This window comes from Ctenopharyngodon idella, chromosome 22, assembly GCF_019924925.1.
Source record: "Ctenopharyngodon idella isolate HZGC_01 chromosome 22, HZGC01, whole genome shotgun sequence".
In the NCBI taxonomy this organism is placed as follows: Eukaryota; Metazoa; Chordata; class Actinopteri; order Cypriniformes; family Xenocyprididae; genus Ctenopharyngodon; species Ctenopharyngodon idella.
This window is the reverse complement of record NC_067241.1, coordinates 14,211,678-14,236,737: the sequence shown is the minus strand read 5'-3', so window position 1 is coordinate 14,236,737 and position 25,060 is coordinate 14,211,678. Positions and strand designations below refer to the sequence as shown.

General features: G+C 36.5%; 1 protein-coding gene across 3 annotated transcripts in view; it reads right to left on the bottom strand.

The window, feature by feature from the left end:
* The window catches only part of LOC127505237 (cadherin-11), a 75,389-nt gene that overhangs the window by 18,639 nt on the left and 31,690 nt on the right, over positions 1-25,060 (bottom strand). For 2 of the 3 annotated variants that reach the window (XM_051880648.1, XM_051880649.1), the window contains exons 3-5: positions 14,416-14,710; positions 14,159-14,278; positions 11,939-12,106 (exon numbers count right to left, since the gene is read on the bottom strand). In XM_051880648.1, the coding sequence (XP_051736608.1) occupies positions 11,939-12,106; positions 14,159-14,278; positions 14,416-14,710 (583 nt within the window). Of the gene's footprint in view, positions 1-11,938; positions 12,107-14,158; positions 14,279-14,415; positions 14,711-14,935; positions 15,511-25,060 lie in introns of those variants that run through there. The other variant, XM_051880650.1, reaches the window with a different exon arrangement.

The following is a 25,060-nucleotide window of genomic DNA, read 5'->3' as shown; positions in this document are numbered from 1 at the left end:
GAGAGCAAAGAGTGTGTGTTCACTGTAGGACAGGAGAGATCGAGAGAGAGACGCACTTCCTCCTTCACTGCCACAAATACACACCTATAAGAGATCTCTACTTAAACAAATTCAGTAACTCAATAAAGAACTTTACAGCCATGACTGAAGTAGAACAAATAAAGATAATATTAGGAGAGGGACCGACAGCAGCACTGGCTGCGAGATACGTGTGGATGTGCCACAGCCTGAGAGACAGCAGGTGAATGTGTGTAATGTGTGTGTGTGTGTGTGTCTGACCTCAGTGTGTTTCCGTTTTGTCCACCACAGTGACCCTCAGTATGTGTGTGTATGTATATGTTAAAACACTGTGGTATCAAATGTTCAGAAATGTTCTAATTTGTTACACTGTTAATTTATGTTATAATATTTCATAATATTTAATATTTATATAATATTATACATAATATTTCTTCTATTGTTTTGATGTTTTTATTATTGTTTTATGTATATATGTATTCCAAGCTTTGGCAATATTGTATTATTTACAGTCATGGCAATTTTGAATTTGAGACAGATAGACAGATAGATAGATAGATAGATAGATAGATAGATAGATATACAGACAGATAGACAGACAGATGGATAGATAGATAGATAGATAGATAGATAGATAGATAGATAGATAGATATACAGACAGATAGAGTCAGACAGAGATAGACAAGATAGATAGTCAAAAATGGAGCTCTAATACCATCGATGACTAGCAAGAAGCACATCATAGTTTGGCCTTTAATCTTTAAACTTGTCATATGTGGGTGTTTCTTCAGCTTCGGGCACTTTAATGTCTCATGTTTAACTGATTTCAATCTTTTTTTTTTACATAAGGGTTACGGTCTTGGAAATTTGACCATCCCTTCATCATTTATTTTTGCTGCCTTTCAAATGACGTTTATGTGTTGATTTTATTGTTTTACCCTCGTCCCAGACCTAGACTTGTAATCTTAGATAGATAGACAGACAGATAGACAGAGACAGACAGATGGACAGACAGACAGACAGACAGATCGATAATCAGACAGACAGACAGACAGATAGATAGTCAGACAGACAGACAGACACAGATAGACAGACAGATAGATAGATAGATAGATAGTCAGACAGACAGACAGACAGTCAGACAGACAGACAGATAGATAGATAGATAGATAGTCAGACAGATAGTCAGACAGACAGACAAACAGACAGATAGTCAGTCAGACAGACACAGACAGATAGTCTGACAGATAGATAGATAGATAGATAGACAGACAGACCTATGGATATTAATAGTAAGGGGGATTTAGAAAACCCCATAAACAGGAAGATCAGTACAGTACTGCTGCACAAACACTGCAATTATTAAATTCCACAAATTCCAAACATGCTTTTGCAAAGAGAATTTCAAAGAGACAGGATGAGAAAGGTCCTAAAAGAGAGTGTGATAGAAATATAAAGCGGGACACTGATGATTCCTCGCTTCTTTTAGGAGCCAAATTTGCTCCAGAACAGAAAATGAATCACGCAAACAACAAAGGCTGAGACAGTGTGATTCACCAGAGGCAGTTTGTGCCAGCTAATAACTCCTAACATTCATTAAAGCTGAGTGCAGCCAAGAGAAGATGATCACAGAAACACACTGTGGGAATACAATATGGCTTCTTTGCACAGTGTATTATCACTGTGTATTATTCAGAGGAGGAGAAAGGGATGAGGAGAGATTAGGGGAGAGATAGAAAGAACAAAAGAGGTAGAAGAGCCGGGAAACGAACGGAAAAAGGCAGAGAGCAATAGACAGGGAGAAAGAGTGTATGCATGTAGGAGGGAGAGGGAGGAAGATGTATTGTGTGTCTCCAAGCTGTATTTTTCAGCTGTGATTTTTCTGCGTACTGATGCAGAATGCTCTGAACTTTAAATGAAATATTAAACGCGTGGATTTTGAAGAGAGAATCCGTAGGGAAGGCGGATTGAAGCCGTGGCACTCTACAGACAGGCCGAAGCCCTCTGAAAGAAACGTAACACAGATTATCGTTATCTCTGGCACGGTGATAATAGTCACAAGCCTCATCAGCACCATAATCCACTTTATAATTATGATAAGCACTATATACCGTAATCGTTTGATGGCGTGAGTCTCTCAGAGGGCAAACAACAGTCAATCTTTGTAGCGTTCGCCATTAAACGATTACTGTTGCGTTTGGAATAAATATCACTAATGATTAACTATGATACTGTGTAGTATACTATCACTAGTCCCAAGAATAAATTGCATTAATATTACACAATATTACTGTTTTTGCTGTAACTAAGGTTAACAAATGAACCTTATTGTAAAGTGTTACCAGATTATTGTACATTTAAAAATAAACATATTATATAATGGATTTTATACTTTAAAATTACAAGTCTAGGTCTGGGACGAGGGTAAAACAATAAAATCAACACATAAAAGTCATTTGAAAGGCAGCAAAAATAAATGATGAAGGCATGGTCAAATTTCCAAGACCGTAACCCTTATGTCAAAAAAAAAGATTGAAATCAGTTAAACATGAGACATTAAAGTGCCCGAAGCTGAAGAAACACCCACATATGACAAGTTTAAAGATTAAAGGCCAAACTATGATGTGCTTCTTGCTAGTCATCGATGATATTAGAGCTCCATTTTTCCAGAAGAGAAAGAAACAGAACATTTTAAACACATCTGTTAAAATTGTATTTTGTCAAGTGTTAAGAGTAGCTACACCAGTCTATAAGCTAACAAACACGCACTTAAAAGCCACAAAACTCCACGGGTCCCCAAGAGGACAAAAAGTCTTCTCGGCATCTTTGTTGCTGCAAACAATATGCTGCATGTTTCCTTGTTTCAGACTAACGAGGTGGAAAACGAGCAAGCGAGCGGCGCTCCGGAACCAAACCCGGCAATTCCAACAAACACGAGCATTCTAATCTTTTCTGTAAGCTTCAGAAAGTTTAGACAAACCCGAAAAGTATGTGGGGAATCATTCACAAACATGACAGGAGAAACAGTTTGTTTGCATCTGTATTTTTATCAGGGAAGCGTTGTATAAGCATTGTGTGGTTAACATGCATTTGACTGAAATTAAGAAGCATAATGGTTGTTTTCTCTACCCAAACGCTGGGTTGAGCCTGTTGGGTCATTTTGTTGAGTTATTTTTTCCATGGTTGGGTAGGCTGGTCAATCTCACTAACAGTTGAAACAATACACCCCCTCCCCACCCGCCAGGGTTGCCAGGTTTTCACAGCAAAACCCGCCCTAGGGGGTAAAATCCGCTTCTTTGGAAGGTTCCCCTGGTAAAATTCGCATTCCAGGGGCTAAATATCATGTTATTTGGGGTCGCTTCAACCCGAGGACATGAAAGACAACCGCAGCAACAGTGTAAAAGTAGCCCCATTCCACGGAAAACCACGGACTTGGCAACACTGCCGCCCTCTGACTCAACAATCCAGCGGTGGCTTAGTTTACTAGACAGTTTTGCCAAGTCCACGATTTTTCAGTGAAATTGGGCTACTTTAACACTGCTGCAGCAAGTTGAATCGACCCCAAATAACATGATATTTAGCCCCTGTAATGCGAATTTTACCAGGGGAACCCCGCCAAAAACATGGATTTTACCCCCCGGAACGCAATTTTTGCCAGGGGATCACAAGTTTCGGCTAGTTTTGGGCTAGTTTTGATTAGCAATTGGGCTGGTTTTGTTGTGAAAACCTGGCAACCCTGGCAGAAACCGAGCAGAAACCCTTAAGGTTATGATACACAGGGCAACTTTCTGAGCAATGTTGCTTGGGCACTTTCCCATTGAGAATGGGCAAAAAATTTTTTGATCTAATGTATCCAGATAAAAATTTGTTGCCCATTCTCAATGGGAAAGTGCCCAAGCAACATTGCTCAGAAAGTTGCCCTGTGTATCATCACCTTTATGGGCCATTTACACGAAACCGTTTTCAACTAAAAACGTAAAACTTTTAATGTGTTTTGGCCGTTCATTTACACGACAACAGCGTTTTGGTGGCCTGAAAATGCAAGTTTTTGAAAACGGTCTCCATGTAAACAACAAAAATGTGAATCTGTGGAAACGATGACGTCATGCACATGCTATTACATGCTCAGTCTATAGTGTTTCATCGCCATCTAATGGCCTGGCAGCAGAATACAGCATTTTTAGTCGTTTTCACGGATCCGTGGGGATCGTTTTGACAATGGTGTCGTATGCACGTAGAAAACTCAAAGGAAAAACTTCTCCGTTTTAAGCATATCGTTGTTCGTTGGCGTGAGAATAAAATGAGTGAAATATGGTCAAATTTGTTTTCAAACGCAAGTTAAATATTTAACTTTTAAAAAGCAATTTCGTTTAGCTGTATAATTGAGTTGTCATTCGTTTTCTGCACTTTTTCACTCGCAAACACCATGTACACGTTGTTTTAACTCTTGCATATATTTTTGTACATTCCTGGGTGTTCTTGCTTATCAATAAATGTTCACATTTTGATTATTATTGTTGCCTGTGCTGTTCCTCAAGTAATTCTGTGTGTGAATTTAATTTTCAGCATATTTTGGGTTCATTTTAAGCCAGCAATATAGTAATTTTTAATCAATAGTTGAGTTTAATAGAACAACCCAGCATGTTGGGTCAAACATTTAACCCAGCCAGCTGGGTAAAAACAACCCAACACTGGGTTTGACTAATTTTGACCCAGCTCTGGGTTGCCAAATAACCTAAACTGGGTTGTTTTTAACCCAGCAATTTTTAGAGTGTACCATGAAGAAGCAGAACCGTTGAACTTGGAGGGCCACACTGAGTTACGAGTCTCAGTCTCGCACCAACTCACCGGACCTCTCTTGCTCAGAGGTGACTCAGACGCTGTGAATGGCTTCAGGCTTTGTTTACTCACTCACACACGCATTTATTAAAGTCGACGGATATGGACTGACAGAAACCCATAAGCCTTATCAAATCCACAGTCACTCACACTCACCTCTCAAACTTTGATATCTCACACACACAGCACATACCGTACTCATCATATCTCCATGGAAATCATCAAATATTTCGTCCACACGTACACAGAAGCTTCCCACCACCACAACACCAAACCACACTTTCATATCTCTCCTTTAAACACACAGCGCAGAGGTTTTTAGCACTTCGAGAGAGCCGCACGGAGAATGAAGGCAGTGACGGATCACGGGTCAGTGGGTACAAGGCTTGTTTGAGAGATTCAGTGACACTTTTCACAACACTGTGAATCAGCTCCTGCTGAGAGTCGGGACTCAATCCACACACCAGGACACAACGTCAGTAACACACAGGCCAGACCTGGAAATAAAGCACAGTATCCCAAGAGACACGCAGGATATAAGGTTAAGATGCTCAGTGACTTCACTCTGTGATCACTGTCGGATCCTATAGAGCGGATCACTGAAGAGGATCATCGTACACAATCACTGGACCATACACAATTCAGATGGCTTCCCAATCTAATGTACCTGATTTAACTCATTGGAAAAGGCTACAAGATCTGAATTTACCCTTTAAAGCAAATAAGTTTAATCAGGAAGCATATTCATAACGCTATTTTCAATCATGCAAGTACAGTACAGCTCCTAGGTCTTACAGGTGTGGGACGACATGAGGGTGAACAATTAATGACAGAAATTTCATTTTTGGGTGAACTAACCCTTTAAAGTATTACTATAAGAGATCAATGAAATATGTTTTTAACATGATCTTTAACATGGTTTAACATGTTTTCCCCCCCCTAATATTTTATTTATAGGCCTTTTTGTCTTTTATTATATAGTTCAGTGGAGGAAGAGAGAGAAAGAACAAAAACAGGATCAGAAAACGAACATGCAGGCCGTATTTGAACCAGCATTTCTGTGATCATGCAGTTTCAGATGTGCAAACGAGCGCATCGGCTGAACATCAGAATATCATACTCTTATGATTTATGCCATATCTATCTATATATGCCAGAAATAGTAACAGCAGTATGTGCTCTTTATCCACTGTATGTCACCGTGTGACATTATAACTGATTAATTCTCTTCTGTGCTAAAAACTGAAAGAGTGGGTGTCTCTTTAAAGCTGTCAGATGATTACAAATTAAATTTACACAATATGCTATTTTACATGATATGATGTAGTAATTAATCAAATCAATTCCATTAAATGCATGTCTATTTCTTAGAAAAAAATCCCAAATGAGGGTAATTTCATATATTATTGTGGCAAGAAAAAAAAGTCACAATAAGTGACTTTATAAGTCAATGTCTAGTTTGTTTTATTTCCATATCACTGCACATAATGCTGCGCTGCCCACAGACTCGCACAAACATGCTTTGCTTTCAGTATTTTGGTCTAGTAGTAAAATCCCTTATTTTATGGATGCATAAACACATTTTTATGTCGCCTCGGTAAAGTAAATGCAAATACAAATAGCAAAAATAAATAAATAAACAAATTACTCAGTTTCATATGGAAAATCCACCTTTGCGCTCATCTAGATGAATCAAGTCAGTCAAATCAAAGGCTTACACAAAAAATATTGAACAAAGCAGTTCCAACAATTCAGATTTTTTTTCTCGCAATTCTGACTTTTTTTCTCAGAATTGTGAGATATAAGCTCACAATTGCGAGAAATACAGTCAGAATGGCGAGTTATAATGTCAGAATTGAGATACAAAAAAAAAAAAAATCACAATTGCGAGTTATAAAATTCTGAGTTTTTTCTTGCAATTCTGACTTTTTTTCTTGCAATTATGACTTTTTTCCTCACAATTGCAAGTTTATATCTCACAATTCTGACTTCTTTTCTCAGATTTGCGAGAAATACAGTCAGAATGGCGAGTTATAATGTCAGAATTGTGAGATATAAAAAATAAAAAAAAATCACATTTGCGAGTTATAAAATTCTTACTTTTTTCCTGCAATTCAGACTTTTTTTCTCGCAATTCTGACTTTTTTCCTTGCAATTCTGACTTTTTTTCCTCACAATTGCAAGTTTATATCACAATTCTGACTTCATTTCTCAGAATTGCGAGAAATACAGTCAGAATGGCGAGTTATAATGTCAGAATTGCGAGATACAAAAAAAAAAATCACAATTGTGAGATATAAAGTCAGAATTGCGAGATACAAAAAAAAAAAAAAATCACAATTGCGAGCTATAAAATTCTGACTTTTTTCTTACAATTCTGACTTTTCTCAAAATTGTGAGATATAAACTCGCAATTTTGTGTTATAAAGTCAAAATTACGAGATAAGTCGCAATTACCTTTTTTATTTTTTATTTAGTGGCGGAAACAAGCTAACATACATATGACGCAGTTCTTTGTAGTAAATCAAATATATACAGCGGCAGCATGACCATGCTACTCTGAATGCCAAAGGTATGACTCTTATGAGTCGGTTCTTTTAATGAATAGTTCAAAAAGACCAGTTTACTGGTTAGTTATCAGTGCTAAAGGACCCCCAAGAACTGAGAAAAAAGGCCCAGAGGCTCCAGTACTGCTTCTTTTAATTAAAAATCCAGAAAAAGGCGACAATTTAATGCTCTGGCATGTTTTTTTTTTCTCATTATCCGATTTTTAATTAGCCATTTGAAACCATTAGCCATCTGATTTTAGGCTGGAATTTTTTAAGCATGACCAAGTGGGTCATACACAGTTTTAATATTTTAATATTTAATATTAGTTGAGCAGGATTGGATGTTAATGAAGTCTTTTTTTTTTTTTTTACGATTTTTACTTGATATGCTACATTGAAGCAAACTTTATTTAATATATTACAAACTTTATAAACTTTGTTAAAAAAAATAAATAAATAAAAAAACTGGATGACCAGGGGCAGTGAATAAAACAGCCCAGTATGCATAATTTAATGGTTTTAAAATGTGCAGAAATCAACAACCGCAACTAATCTACTAGACCAGCCTCAAATTTTAATCACCTCATTAATCAAAACGGCCATAAGAGTTGGTTAGTCTATGAAAGACCCTTTTTACTTCCCATAACATGAAGTCAGTGTTAATTGTATTGTAAACAAGTTAGCATAAACGCATTACCATTTCATCTTCAGATGCAAATATCTTCTTTATATTCAAGACAGCAAATTCACTATGAATTTGAGAGATGGTGCTCTCTCATAATAATTGGAATAAGTGGTTGCGGATTCAGGATTACAATTAGATGGTAAGATGAGCAGAATTCATCACTCCATTTGGTTGTAAACTGTTTTCACTATCAAGCCGCTGGCTTTAATCACAAACCTATGAGCCTAATATAGAGTTTAAAGTATGAATCAGCTATTAGTAAAATGATTTAACTAATGTCAAAATGTTTTCTGAATTAATCATTGACTGTTTGAAACTTTTCTCAGGGACTCAAATAACTATTACAAGCAGTTATTGACGCTCAAGAAGGCAACATGCGATATTAAACAACCAATATTTATAAAACTAATAACAAGATATTTATGTCAATTATTTTGTCTTCTATTTCAGGGCAGTACTAAATAAAAAAGCACATTTTTGTAAGAGAAACAAACAACAGGTGGTTTGAGCACTTGTGATTAAGAAAGATTGATTCAAGGAGCCGATGAACACAAGTGAATCTATAATTGAAACACAACAAATATGATACGCTGTAATATTCAACTAACATTATTACACATTTCTAGGGAAATAATCTATTTTGGAAAATTCTGACTGGGGATACAATTTATGCGGCTAAGTAATTGTGTACGTCATGACTCTAGTGTACGACTGATAAGATCGCATCCCAATCAGACAGAATATAATACAGCAGAGGCAAGTCAGTCCCTCGTGTGTCATCTGCTGACATCACGCCCACAGTCTCCAAACCACCACTCACGTCTTTGAGCTGTCAATCAATTACTGCAATAAGACCGCATCCGCTGCATGAATAGAACGTGTGTAATAAGCTCGCTGCGGTTAACAAGTGGACAGAAGAGCAGTCAGGAAAATAGGACAGGGAGATTTAAAGTAGAAGAGAAATAAAGCATGAATCCATTTCAAAAGGTTACATCATGTCACACACAAACCTGAACGCCCACATCTCTTCTCTTCCTGCTGGTTAGTCTGCGGACGTGGAAAAAGCACTTGTGATGTTAGCAAACAGTGCACTGTGTGTCATTAGAGCAGCTAATGGACAGCGTACATGCTGACAGGGATATAAAGAGCCCACACCACGACTCTTTGATCTTCACAACCAAATAGCTATTGAATCAGAGTTTATATTCTCTGAAACAGAGTACATGGGAAAAAATTTGACTAAAACAGACTGGAACAGAACAGAGAACACTAGACGAGACCAGAATATGATAGACTAGACAAAAAAAAGTTCAGTACACTAGAAAACCTAGAATAAAACAGTGCCATATAGTAGAATAGAACAGAATAGAATCGTATCGAATCGAATAGAAAATGACAGACTACTCTAGAATAGAACATAACAGAGTAGACTAGACCAGATCAGATTAGATGACTAGAATGGGGGAAAAAAAGTTCAGTACACTAAAAAACCTAGAACAAAACAGTGCTGTAGAATAGAATAGAATAGAATAGAATAGAGGACACTAGACGAGACTAGAAAATGACAGACTACTCTAGAATAGAACATAACAGAGTAGACTAGACTAGACCAGACCAGATTAGATGACTTGAATGGAATAGAGTTCTGTAGGCTAGACTAGAACAGATTAGAATAAAATTGAGAAGTACAATCTAGTAGATTAGACAATAGAATAAAATATCTTAAACAGAACAGAACAATAAAGTGGAATAGATTGGAGTATATAGACAAGACTAAAAAATAAAGTAAATTAGACTGAACTAAAATAGACTAGGCCAGATTATAAAACTAGAATAAAACAAAGCTCAGTAGACTAGACTAGCCTAGAACAGATTAGTGGAATAGAGTAGATATGATCCTTCATAGAATTGAATAGAACAGTAAAGTGGAGTAGATTAGAGTAGATAGACTAGACCAGAATATAACAGAGTACACTAGACTGGACTAGACCAGACCAAATGTCAAGTATAGTTTTGGTTTTGTTCATGTTTCTTGTTTCTTGTCTTATTTTGTAATTAGTCATTGTCATGTTTTAATGTTTCCTGGTTTGCCATGTGCTCCCATGTCATGTCACGTGCTTCTTGTGTTGTGTTGTCATTGGTTAATTGTCTTGATTATGTTCGCAGGTGTGTCTTCTTTAGTGATTAGTCTCTGTGTATTTAAGCCCTCATGTTTGCCATGTCCCTGGTCAAGTATTGTCTGTGTACCACTGTTGGTGATGTACATGTACATGTAGCCAAGCCAAGCCAAGCCAAGCCAAGCCTTTGTTTTATGTTTTATCAAGTTTGGACTATTGTAAATGGAAATAAATCTGCACTTGGGTTCGTCAAGACTTGCCTCCAGTGGATTTGCTTACACCAAAGTAGACTAAAGTAGACTATTCAAACTAAAATAAAACAAAGCTTAGTAGACTACACTAGACTGGACTAAGACAGACAACAGTACAATCAAATAAACTGGAATAGATTTAATGGTATAAATAGACTAGACAGGCTAGAATAGAATAGGATAGAATAGAGCAGTACAGTGGAGTAGAGCAGATATGATCCTTCATAGAATAGAACAGAATAGAATAGGATAGAATAGAGCAGTACAGTGGAGTAGAGCAGATATGATCTTTCATAGAATAGAATAGAATAGAATAGGATAGAATAGAATAGAGCAGTACAGTGGAGTAGAGCAGATATGATCTTTCATAGAATAGAATAGAATAGAATAGAGCAGTACAGTGGAGTAGAGCAGATATGATCCTTCATAGAATAGAATATAGAATAGAATAGAGCAGTACAGTGGAGTAGAGCAGATACGATCCTTCATAGAATAGAATATAGAATAGAATAGGATAGGATAGAATAGAGCAGTACAGTGGAGTAGAGCAGATATGATCTTTCATAGAATAGAATAGAATAGAATAGAATAGAGCAGTACAGTGAAGTAGAGCAGATATGATCCTTCATAGAATAGAATAGGATAGAATAGAATAGAGCAGTACAGTGGAGTAGAGCAGATATGATCTTTCATAGAATAGTATAGAATAGAATAGAATAGAATAGAGCAGTACAGTGGAGTAGAGCAGATATGATCCTTCATAGAATAGAATAGAATAGAATAGAGCAGTACAGTGGAGAAGAGCAGATATGATCCTTCATAGAATAGAATAGAATAGGATAGAATAGAATAGAGCAGTACAGTGGAGTAGAGCAGATATGATCCTTCATAGAATAGAATAGAATAGAATAGAGCAGTACAGTGGAGTAGAGCAGATATGATCCTTCATAGAATAGAATAGAATAGAATAGAATAGAGCAGTACAGTGGAATAGAGCAGATATGATCCTTCATAGAATAGAATAGAATAGAATAGAATAGAATAGAGCAGTACAGTGGAGAAGAGCAGATATGATCCTTCATAGAATAGAATAGAATAGAATAGGATAGAATAGAATAGAGCAGTACAGTGGAGTAGAGCAGATATGATCCTTCATAGAATAGAATAGAATAGAATAGAATAGAGCAGTACAGTGGAGAAGAGCAGATATGATCCTTCATAGAATAGAATAGAATAGAATAGGATAGAATAGAATAGAGCAGTACAGTGGAGTAGAGCAGATATGATCCTTCATAGAATAGAATAGAATAGAGCAGTACAGTGGAGAAGAGCAGATATGATCCTTCATAGAATAGAATAGAATAGAATAGGATAGAACAGAACAGAACAGAGCAGTAGAGTGAAGTAAACTACAGTAGACAGACTAGATTGGACTGGTTTTTGATGTGTTCTGGAACAGAGCTGGGTGTGTGACTCACTTTGAGTGAAGCGCGGTGGGTTGTCATTGACGTCACTGAGGTGCACAGTGAGAGTGGTGGTCCCTGTCAGACCTCCTTGATGGCCGCCCATGTCTCTTGCCTGGAGCACCACCTGGTACTGCGCCTGAGCTTCTCTGTCCATATCTGGGACCGCCGTGCGCACTATACCTACAGAGACACAGAGAGAGACAGAGACAGGAGCAGATCACTCACAGCACATCTCACTTTGGCAATACTGACCAATTTTCATGCCAGTAAGGTAATTAGGTTAAACTGAAGTGAATTAAAAGGAATCACACTGAACAACCTACACCATCACACTGCTGGAGCAAATACAGATCTGACTTCATGACTAATGGATCAAACAAATCTTACAGTAGATGGAACAGTCACTTATTCTGACATACCAGCACTGAAAATGTTACATTTATTGTACATACGTTTTTATGCCTTGCAAACTTAAAAGTTTGCTTTTTTATGATGTGTTCTACACATCTGATCAAAAATACAGTAAAGACAGTATAATTGTGAAATATTAAAATAAATATTTTCTATTTAAATACATTTTAAAATGTAATTTATTCCTGTGATCAAAGCTGAATATTCAGCATCATTACTCCAGTCTTCAGTGTCACATGATCCTTCAGAAATCATTCTAATATGCTGATTTGCTGCTTTATATTTTTGTGGAAACTATAGGATTCTTTGAAGAATAGGATGTTAAAAAACCACAACATTTATTTGAAATAAAAAGAGATTATATATGTCTTTACTGTCACTTTTGATCAAATGAATGCATCCTAATAAATGTATTTCTTAAAAAAAATGGTAGTGTATATATACTGTTTAAAATAATATTTGCTTTTTCTAAAGAAAAAAAAAATTCTAAGGGACAAAACGTTTTGTAAAGAAAACTTAACATTTAATGTATCTAGAAAATTCACAAATACATAAAATAGATCATTCTTTTCTGCTGGAGCCCTGAAAACTGATCAGCTGATATATGGACCTAGAATAGAATAGAACAGAATAGAATAGAATAGAATAGAATCTAGTCAATATTCATAATTTAAAGAACAGAATCTAACAAAATACTGCAGAATCTGGTCATCAACTTCAACTTCAGTAGTATAGAATGTAGACAATAATACAGAATACAATAGAAAATGAAGTCAGTTTTCATCATTTAGTAAATAGAATAGTATATAGTCAATATCGAATATTATTCTAATCATTAAAAAAACAATACAATATAGTTAACAGAAGGGATTAGAAACTGTTCAAGGAATGGAAATTAATGAAATCTTTTGGAGAATGCAATAGAAAACAAATTTCTTTCAATTGTTTTAAAGTGAAAATGTTACATTTAAATTCTGGTCTTAAGATTCATGATCATTTTTAATTATTCGTCCTTTAATTTTCCATGCACTTGCAGTGTAATGAGTACTTGAAAACCACTCTCAAGTAAAAGTAGAGATTCCTTACAGCGAAAATGACTGATTACAAGTTCACCAATTCCAAAACTTGAGTAAAAGGTTTCACAGACAGGGCTTAGATTAAGCCAGGATTAGGCCTTAGTTTAATTAGGACATTAGTTCACCCAAAAATGACATTTCTGTCATTAAAGGAGACCTATTATGACCCTTTTCACAAGATGTAATATAAGTCTCTGGTGTCCCCAGAATGTGTCTGTGAAGTTTCAGCTCAAAATACCCCACAGATCATTTATTATAGCTTGTCAAATTTGCCCCTATTTGGGTGTGAGCAAAAACACGCCGTTTTTGTGTTTGTCCCTTTATATGCAAATGAGCTGCTGCTCCCGACCCCCTTTCAGGAAGAAGTTACTAGAACGATACTGGACATTTCTGAATGGTTAGTGGATAAATGTATGGGTCTTACGGGTTTTTAACGACATGAGGGTGAGTAAATGATGACAGAAATTTAATTTTTGGGTGAATTAACCCTTTAAGGGTGTGCATCTTGAGACAAGGTTTGCTCGTGTCATGTAAACATCTTACTGCCATTACGTCCTTACTCTGAATATGGGAAATAATCGCATTACTGGTGCACATTTAAACATATTCATGTTTTCAGAGCTGAGAGCCTGTGTTTAATGATGTTGTTGGACCACAGCCCAGCAGTCAATCACCCTTTACTTAAAAATGAGAAATATTGCATTTCTAATCTCTGGTGAATATTGCAGAATACAACAGAACACACCTGACTGCGGGTCCACGGTGAAGTACTGCTGGCCTTGAATCACTGAATACACCAGTTTGGCACTGCTCCCATAGGTTGGGTCATCAGCATCTGTGGCTGTCACTTGAATAACCGATGTGCCTAGGGAAAAAGAGAGAGATGAAAAAAGAGATATTTTCAACAAAGTCAAGGTTCAATAAGCATGTGACCCTCCATCTTTTCTTCCAAACACAGCTCTCCCAGTGACAGCAGTCAGAGGGCATTTGCGTGCGCAGTACCGATGTTGGCCATCTCAGGCACGGTGGCGCTGTACGGGCCGCCCTGGAACACAGGTGGGTTATCGTTGATGTCTTGCACGCGGATGATGAACTGGGAGGATGGCTCCAGGGCTCGGCCGGTCTGTCGGTCTGTTGCCGTGGCGATAAGGCGGTACTGGTCCTTCTCCTCGCGGTCGAGGGGCTTGGTGACGTGGATATTCCCCGTCCTGCTGTCAATGACGAACACTGAACCGGCCCCTTCTCCTTTTAAAATGTATTTCGTTCGGCCATCACCCCTGTCCACACTCGAATGAAGCTGGAGGAATGAATAAAAGGCAGAAAAACACAAAATATGTTCACAAAATCATCAGCAAATTCCATTTCTGTGAAGCCTGTATACAGTATAAATATAATATGATATGTATTGTAATACAATGAAGTAGACTTTGAGATATGAAGAACAATATCCCCTAAATTTATAATGTATACAGTACACAGGCACTACAGAAGGTGTTGCATAAATCTAATGCTATTTTCTCACTTGGATAATATTCTTTTCTAAAAACATCCCGTGAAGATAATGACTTAAGAGACCGTCTGGTTCCATGTGAATAAATAACTCCATGAGGTAATGAGATGTGTTTGTTGTTTTCAGTAACTGAGATCCTCCAAGGCCTAACCACACAAATTTAATATCCGAGTATAAAAAAAAAATGATATGAAGAAAAACTGTCCGTAATATATGTGCAGCTTCCTTGTTTTTGCAGCCATTACTAATAGAAAGGCATTTCCCTTTTAATACTTTCCGACAAAGTCATAATTGCTGTGGTTGAGCTCTGGGCAGGCAGACTAATCCAGGATCGCTGTGAAAGGGCACCTTTCACCAGGGGCAAAAAAAGACCTCTGTATCCAGATATCCAGTGTGTCTGATACGAGGAGCACCAGGTGTTTTTAGACTGATACGGGGATGATGATTGGCCGGGCAGAAAATTCATTAGCTCAGCCGACCAATAAGGTCACAGGGGATCTGTGAGGAACATGGAACATAAATGTGCCAAATAAACCTGTAAAACCAAACATGCTTTGGCTATGAAGAACACAACAGAATAGTGTTATGTTTACTGTATACTGCACAGTGTTCACTGCATATTGCATTTGATTTTTTATAAATGTAAACAACGCAGCCTGTCATTACTGCGGGGGGTTGCATTAGCTGTTGCATTTTTAATCCAGTATGTGTAAAAACATTTAAAAACTTCGTAATCTGATTAAATAATGATTTAAAAAAAGAGGAAAGGAAACTCTGTGGCCATATTTGAAATGCCTCCTGGCTGCTATTTTGTGCATCCAAGACCAAGTCCTATCTATTTGAATGGGGGCATACTGAAATCTCAAGAACCGCTTGCCGAACTCACAATTAAATAATATGTTTTAAAAATGATCTGTACCATAAATGTTGTTTCTTATGCTCAAATAGCATTAATAAAGCTTATTTTTCAGGCCGCTGGTGGCTGGATGCAGTACAGGTCATAAACCCTGCCCTCTCCATGTAAACGAACAGGACTTGAGTCAAAATAAAAAAATAAATTACACTTTTTTTAAATTACACAATTTTCCGAAAGATGGTTTTGGTCATTTAAGGTAGTTGTTATCACGCTGATATACGTTCAATTGTTCGTTTTTGTGATAAGTTTGATTTTAGCTAGCAATTTGATGTTATAGAAACGGGGCGTGTCGTTATGATTGACAGTTGTGATTGACAGCTTCTCTGAGAACTGTCGGAGCTTCGAGGGGAGACTGAAAGTATATAACTAACTATTAATTTTCGATTTCTGTGTTATTTCACACCAACAAAATGAGTTGTTCAGCAGTAAACTGTACTAACCGACCTACAGGATCTGACGGATCACTGAGCTTTTTTCGGTAACGTTAAATGTGGGCTTTATAAGCTAATTAATAAATGTTATTAGCTAAGATAACACGCCTAACGTTAGCCATGACGGGAAAAAGCAGGTCATCAATATCTGGCAGTTACTAATTATTTTTATGTGTATAAAATAATAATTAGCAGGACAAAACTAATGATAGCCTACTCTAATTAATTATAGAGCACTGTCTACAGCAATCGATCTCCTGTAACGTTAGTTCAACTTGATTTAAAATGGCAGGACCGTTTCTGACATTTTAGAGTCGTTTCTAGTGGCATATTATTGAGTTTCTCTACTGAATTTGCTGTTTCAAAAATATTATTGCTCAAGAAACAGAATATTATTTTATAGGTAGAATTTTTAAATTTTAAATTGATTTAAAATACATTAATTACGACATGTTGTTTTGACCTATCCCAATGTATTGTAGTTATCACTAGTAATTTATTTGTTGACGACATTTCTAACGTTACTCCTAAAATGAAGATAACAAAAATTAAACCAACAATCCATTCAAATATATTTCTTTTATATGAGAAAAAGTAAATGCATGTGCTCACCATAATGATGCTAACTTAGTTAAAACAGACTGCATGAACTAAAGATCGTTAATTTTGCTAGTTGTTCATTTTAAATAATTAAAAAAATAGCCTACGTCACTACTGTTTTTCAATATATAGTATATTATTATGTGTTTTTAAATTTAAGTCGTTAGTTGTTGTATTTACCTTATTTTAGCAAGCCAGTCAAATGAGAAGTTCAGGGGGTGTGGTTTAATTGGGCGTGCGAGCGTTTGGGAGGAAGTTTGACACTGCGGCTCCGCCTCCGGGCTCCACTGACGATTCCTTCTGCGCATGCCCAGGCTCCAAACTGACGTTTTTGCGTAATGTGTCAGCGCCCATCGTCGTACGTTTTACGTTCAGTTCATTACAATGGAAGGAAGCGACGTCGCGGCGTCCATCTTTTTTTACGGTCATGGTTACACTTCTAACGGCAGCTGCAGTAATGCAATGACCTTACCAATCAGCGATTGCCTCTTTTATTTAGAAGGCGGGACTTCTTCTGCCACACTGCGTGTTGCAGTTTCTCCCTTCATACAGTAAGTAATAGGAGTGCACCGTGTTTGTATATCTATAGTCTTTGCCATAATGCACTGATTTATAGTACAATCAATATGTACACTGACTGATGCTATGTAACGCTCTGGTGATAACGAGAAAGCACACGATGAGAGTGGTGATGAAATACAGAAATACACCATATAATACGAACGAGAACTGACAAGGGACTGAACAAAAGAGGGAGAATAAATACACAAGCTAAATGAGGGAACTAAACAGGAACAGCTGGATGAAGATTAACTAATCAGAAACCATAGCAACTAATGTGAACTGATATAGACATGACGGAAAATGAACTAAATAGAACATACATGTGACATGCTACAGAATATTGTCCATGATCCAATGTGAAAAGAAAAAGGAAGACCTAAAATACTGCACAGGGACTCGATTTGGTTAATGAAGCTAGTTACTACAATGTAGCAGCAGCATTTAAATAAGTAGACCTAAAACTCAAGGAGTCCATTGATACAACATGGACATGCATCAGTGAATCATTTATCGAATAGATTAATCTGCATTGACTGTACAAACGAACCGATTCACTAAAATTAATCAGTAGCATTAAAATAAATGAACAAACAAACAAATAAATATATAAATAAATGATTATCAAACTATCATCATAATTTTAGGTTATGACTGAATGGTTACTTACAAAAAAATTATATGATTTAAAACTGAATTTCCTTTCATGTGGTTATCTTATTGCATGGTTCGAGCTAGCTTCCAAAAATTAAAATTAAATAAATAAATGATTTATTATTATTAATGTATTCATTGTGATTTTTAAGTGATGATTGAATGGTCAATTACCAAAAAAATTAAAAAAAAAAATAAAAATAAATTTTTTAAAAAAATTTAATTAATTACCTTTTTCATTCTTCTAGCTGGACCATTTATGGTCATTACCAGTGTTGGGGAAAGTTACCTTTAAAAGTAATGCATGACAATATTGCATTACTCCCTAAAAAAGTAACTTATTGCGTTATTTAGTTACTTTCTATGGAAAGTAATGTGTTATGTTACTTTTGCAATTCTTTTTCTTACCTGGGATGGGCTTGCTTGTTTGTTTTTTAATAATAATAATAATAGTAGTAATAATAATAAAAGTTCTATTTTTGTCAAATGTAAAGACAATTTGACAAAACCAAGGGCCCTATTTTAATGATCGTAGTGTATGATCTGAAGCGCATGGCGCAGGTGCACTTAGGGCGTCTGAATCCACTTTTTTTGTACCTGTTCTCTTAATGAGTCATGGGTGTGTTTTGGGCATTATGTGCAAAAAGATTATCATCTCCCATTCCCTTTAAAAGCCAGGTGTGCTTGCACCATGGCAGATTGCTATTTACATGGAGGAATTTGCAACCGGAAAGACTGAATGCATCTCCAGAGAGGAATCCTTTTATTTTTAATATTTGGCAGGTTTGTGTGCTGCTGCACATCCCTTTGTGTGTAACAAGCAAAGTGTATGCGCACTGTGCACCCGCCTATAGGCACATATTACTAACACGCCCTTTAAATAACAAAAAAATACATTTGTGTCACGCCTGCCATCCCAGAAAGGTAAAGACATCGTTAAAGTAGTCCACATGACTACAGTGGTTAATGTTAATGTTATGAAACGATGAGAATACTTTTTGTGCGGCAAAAAAAATAAATAAATAATGACTGTATGACAATAACTAGTGATGGACGATTTCAAAACACTGCTTCATGAAGCTTTACAAATCTTTTGTTTCAAATCAGGGATTCGGAGTGCCAAAGTCACATGATTTCATTAAACAAGGCTTCGTTACATCATAAGTGTTTCGAAGTTTCAATGGTTCACCACTGGAGTGCGTGACTCTGGCAGTTTGATACACGCTCTGAACCACTGAATCGAAACAAAAGATTCGTAAAGCTTCGAAGCTTCATGAAGTAGTGTTTTGAAATCACCCATCACATAAAGTCGTTATTTTGGTTTTTTTTGGCACACAAAAAGTATTCTCGTCGCTTCATAACATTAAGGTTGAACCACTGCAGTCACATGAACTGTTTTAAATATGTCTTTAGTAGCTTTCTGGGTATTGAAAGTGTTAATTATCTTGCTGGCAATGGAGGCCTCACTGAGCCATCGGATTTCATCAAAAATATCTTAATTTGTGTTCTGAAGATGAACGAAGGTCTTGCGGGTGTGGAACGACATGAGGGTGAGTAATTAATGACAGAAATCTCATTTTTGGGTGAACTAACCCTTTAAACTTGAAGGAAATGCAAATTCAGCCTTACAGTAGAGGGCGCAGCTCTGCAACTCTGGATTAAAGAAGAATAGGATACAGGAGAAGAAGATTGAACACTCTTACTTCAGCAATAAAAACAAAAAGATTAAACACAAATGTGATGTTTATCTAAAGTCATTTAGTATGATTGAACTGGATCATCGAAGGTCAGCAGCAAAGACTTTGGTAAATAAAAACGTAATTGTTTTTTATTCATTTTGAGTAATACCGAGTCTGTTTTTGTGCAAGTGAGATGAGTAAATGTTCGCATTAGTCTAGAACTACAATATCCATCATGTTCACACAGCGCACACAACACCTCTGCACTTACTCATGATTTCTCTCAACATGAAGGCAGGAGAGCTGTCAGTCAATAAATGGGAAAACAAAATAACATGGTTACTTATCTGAAAAACTAAAAGATGTTTTCTTCTAAGTTTAAAAGTAATGCGTTACTTTACTAGTTACTTGAAAAAAGTAATCTGATTACATAACTCACATTACTGGTAATACATTACCACCAACACTGGTCATTACCTGGTACCTTCCAATAAAATTTAAAAAATTAAATAAATGCTATATTATACAGCTAAATTACTGGCACACTACTAAACAAATAAATTAGTGCTGCTACTCCAACACTGCAGACTACTAACAAAAAGTAGTAAACTATTGCACATTAAAGCTACTTATGGGGCAACACTGCAGATGTAATATGAGAAGTATGCATGTACGTTATTGTGACATAACCGTTCTCTGGATTTTCCCCTCTAACCCACACACACACGCACGCACGCACACACACACGCGCACACACACACGCGCACACACACACACGCGCACACACACACACGCGCACACACACGCACACACACAATGGCAGTCTACATGTCCATCTGTGTTGTACTCCTCTTCTCAGCTGTTTGCCTCTCACCCTCTTTGTCCATCTGTTTCACTCTCTCCCTTTCTGTTTGTCCATCTGTTTAACCCTCGTCTAACACCTCACTGTCATGTTTATCCATCCATCTTCCACTCTAATGGAAGCCTTTCCGACAGCTAATATTCTGCCTTTGTCTGCTTCTGTAAGTGTGTGTGAGGGAGGAGAGGAGAGTTTAACAAGAATTAAGTTATTATTTCTAAGCTGGGTCAGGGTGAGAAAGAGAGAGAGTGAGCTGACGGCCAGCTAGAGGGAGCTGAAGGGATTATTCATCCTTCAGTCGGGTCTCTTTCTCCGTCTTATCTTTGTCTTGTTCTCACAGCTTTTTGGAGTACTACTTTAGTACAGAAGGAATGTGTGTGTGGTCAGAATAAGGCTTTACAGTGGTTTCCCATCCTGTGATCACACTAAAGCTCGGCATGCTGGGAAACTGAAGTGGGTTGAGGGAGCTTGTGATTAAAGGAGCTCTTAGGTTCTTTCCTCCTGCTGTGTCTAAAATCTCTTCCCCCTGCTTTCAGTCTTAAAACAGTGACAACTTTCCATCTTTTTCATTTGATTCACTCAATATTCTGTACTTTTTAGACTTTCAGACTGCTTTTTAGACTCTCAACCACCAAGATGTCGAACACACTCCCACATCCTCAGCATAAATATCCAGTAAGTGCAAACAATCAGCCCTGTGCTGTAGATATACTCTAGTTTGGTGGAGACTGTCTAATCCATACTGCATATTATTCTGGTTAAGAACTGACCAGGATCAATGAAAAAGTTTAAGGGCAGGATTATCTGCGCTATTATACCATACTAACATAGAAAAATGTGGTAATAATATGCCAATTTGGAGCAGACGAAACAGTTGCGTCCCTTGCAGCTGCGCGCGCATAGTGGTGCCAGAAAAATAGCGGCAACAAGTGGAAGAAAATGAGCAAAATCCACAGAATAAGAGAAAAAATGTTTTGTTATGCCTTTGGATGTCAGAATCCGAAATCATTTTTACAGAATACTGTCGTTGAAGCAAAACGCAGACATTTATGTTGCAAGTTACAGACTGGACTGATGAAACCTTCAATGGTTACTCTACTATTAAAGCATGAATTTGATGTAAACCGTACGTCTACATAATATTCACATATGCAGTTCAAGAGGACATACATACATAGCAGTTACAGCATGAAATAATATTTAAACCTATAACATTTTTTAAACATAGCCATTTTTATCTCACAATTCTGACTCTTTTTCCTGCATTTGCGTGTATATCTCCCAGTTCGGACTTTATAACTCGCAATAGTGAGTTTATATCACAATTCTGAGGGGAAAAAAGTCAGAATTGCGGGATATAAACGCGCAATTCTGAGGAAAAAAGACAGAATAATGAGTATATCTCACAATTCTGTTTTTCCTTCTAAGAAATGTAAGATATAAACTTGGATTTGCAAGAAAAAAAGTCAGAGTTGTGAGATACAAACTCGAAATTAACTTTTTTTATTTTTTTATTCCGTGGCTTCAGGCCCGTTTACACCAAGAACGATAACTATAAAGATAACAATAAAGATATAGTTCTAAAAATCGTTCTAAAAATAAAAATATAGCAGAGTTCACACCACAGCTATAACGATAACGATATAAAGAAATGATATCGTTGGGATCACTTTCAGAACGATTTTTTTCCAGCTGTCGAACGATAAAACACTGACAGCCAATCAGAATCTATTCTAATTTAAGGGTTCGCACATTTAAAATGGCAGACGACATTGCGAAGAAGTTAATCACCGAGGTCCAGAAAAATCCACCACTTTTTGACAAGTCAAACCCCCTTTTCAAGGATACTTTAAAGAAAATGGATATATGGAAAACAATCGGTCATACCCTTGGAATAAATGATGAGAAGTATTAACGATTATGTCAGGCTAACAAACAGTGTAATAAAATTACCTCAGGTATCCAGCGCTAGTTTCGACAATATCTTGCTTCCTTTGAAGTTGCAGTGAAAAAGACAAGGCGTTGTTTTTATTCCACTATATTGAGTTCGTCAGCTAAATTCACTGTTAGATTAGATCGATTACACTAGCTATTCTCTCAAAACATAGCATGCTGAGGACATCTGCTGGTTAAAGCCGTGTAAATGCAACAAGAACAGCAAAAACATGTTGTACACACTTTGAAGCCGCAGCGCGTGAGCTTAGAATAAACAGACCGTTATCTTTCGTTGGTGTGGACGCAAATATAGTTATCATTATTCGTATTGCTTTTTATGTAAAAACAAGTTAAAAAACAAAAATGCATAAATGGAAATTATTAAAAAAAATAATAATAACAACAGTAAAAAATATAAAATATATACCACAAACTGGTCTAGATTAGTTGGACTAGCAGCCTGTGAACTGGGTTTTCACCTGAACAAAAAAACAGTTTGAGCACCTTAAATGACTTAAATTTCGATCTGTTCATCACACAGAGCTTCAAAAGACTAAATATTTCTCTCAAGTTGCTCTTATGGTGCTTGTTATCATTTTTGACTGAATTCTTAAATATATATTATTAATCAATAAACATTTTTATTCATTTTATTCATGTGTTTCTTGCACATAAAAGTGCATACATAGATGGACCCGAGTTCTGTAGTTCTGTCAAGACATCTGGATTAATGAATCTGTGCATTGATCATCCCTCATTACCATGTCTCATCACCACACAAACACCACCACTGTACCGCACTGTGCATCTGACAGGCATGGGTATTTAAATCTACAAATTAGCACTGAAAATACCTTACGCGCACACACACACACACACACACACAAATGCATTTACATACGTCAGACCAGAGCTGTATATTCAGACATGGCAGCGCTCAGCCGTAGCAGAACACGAGTGCACAAGCTGTCAGAATGTTTTAAATAAGTGAGGTAAGAACATGGATTCATAATCTCATATTAACACATTTGTCCTTCTATGGAACACACGCTTGCTGGAGGAACAGCACACAGACAGATGCTTGGAATGATGTTTGGAATGGAATTATATACTAATACTGCATACTATTTAAAAAAAAAAAAAAGTTAAAAAGTAAACATTAAGATAAGTCAGCTCAGAATGAGGAAAGTCCAAAATTGGGCAATGGAAAATGAAATTGGACAAACCCAGCAATTGGGTTGTTTTAACCCAGCGACTGGGTTAAATGTTTGCCCAACGTGCTGGGTAGTTTTATTTAACTCAACTATTGTTTAAAAATTATTGTATTGCTTGATTAAAATGAACCCAAAGTACGTTGGAAATTAATATGTATTAATATGTTTAATAAATTAACATTTATTAATAAGTTTAATGAATAATAATTAAACAATAAACATTTATTAAATTGCTTATTAATAAATGTTCACCTTTTGATTATTATTGTTGCCTCTAGTAATTATGTGTCTGATTTTTAATTTCCAACCTATTTTGGGTTCATTTTAAGCCAGCCATATAGTCATTTTTAAACAATAGTTGAGTTAAATAAAACTGTCCAGCACGTTGGGCAAACATTTAACCCAACCGCTGGGTTTGTCCATTTTCAACCCAACTTGGGTTGTTTTTAACCCAGCATTTTTTTTTACATTTAACAATGTAAATGTCTTTATTGTCATTTTTGATCAATAAATGCTAAATAAAATGTATTAACCTCACACTTTTGAAAAGTTATGCTGTATATAACTATTAAATCATATATTTTACAAACTGCAATATTTTCCCAGCACAAAAATAATCAGGGTTTTTGAACGAATGCATGCATGAACAGTTCCCAATTAGAGAGAAAGCATCAAACTTAAACAGTTAAATTTACACTGAATACAACCAGAAAACATCCAGATATAACAGTCAAAAATAGATGATTTAAGATGTAAAATGCCACGGGGATTTCAGCACAGGGCTCATATTGCATTTTTTTTAAACCACTTAATTAACCTGAACCAAGCAATTCGCTAAACTGAATTTCCTAAAGTCACTTGAGAGGGAGAGTATGTTTCATTAACTCTCTCAACTGTAAAGCTGTGTGCACAATACAATGAAACATTACAAACCAGCTACAGTCAACTCCTGAATTATTTGCACCCTTGGTAAATATGATCAAAGGCGGCTGTGGAAATAAATCTACATTGTTTATCCTTTTGATCTTTCATTCAAAAAATTCACAAAATTCTAATCTATCATTGAAGTAAAACATTGGAAAGTGGGGGGAAATCTCATTATGAAATAAATGTTTTCTCTTGTTCACGTTAGCCACAATTATTGGCACCCAATTATTGCAACGTCCTTTTCCCAAGATAACAGCTCTGAGTCTTCTCCTATAAAGCCTGATGAGTTTGGAGATTAAGACCATTCCTCCATACAGAATCTCTCCAGATCCTTCAGATTCCCAGCTCCATGTTGGTGATT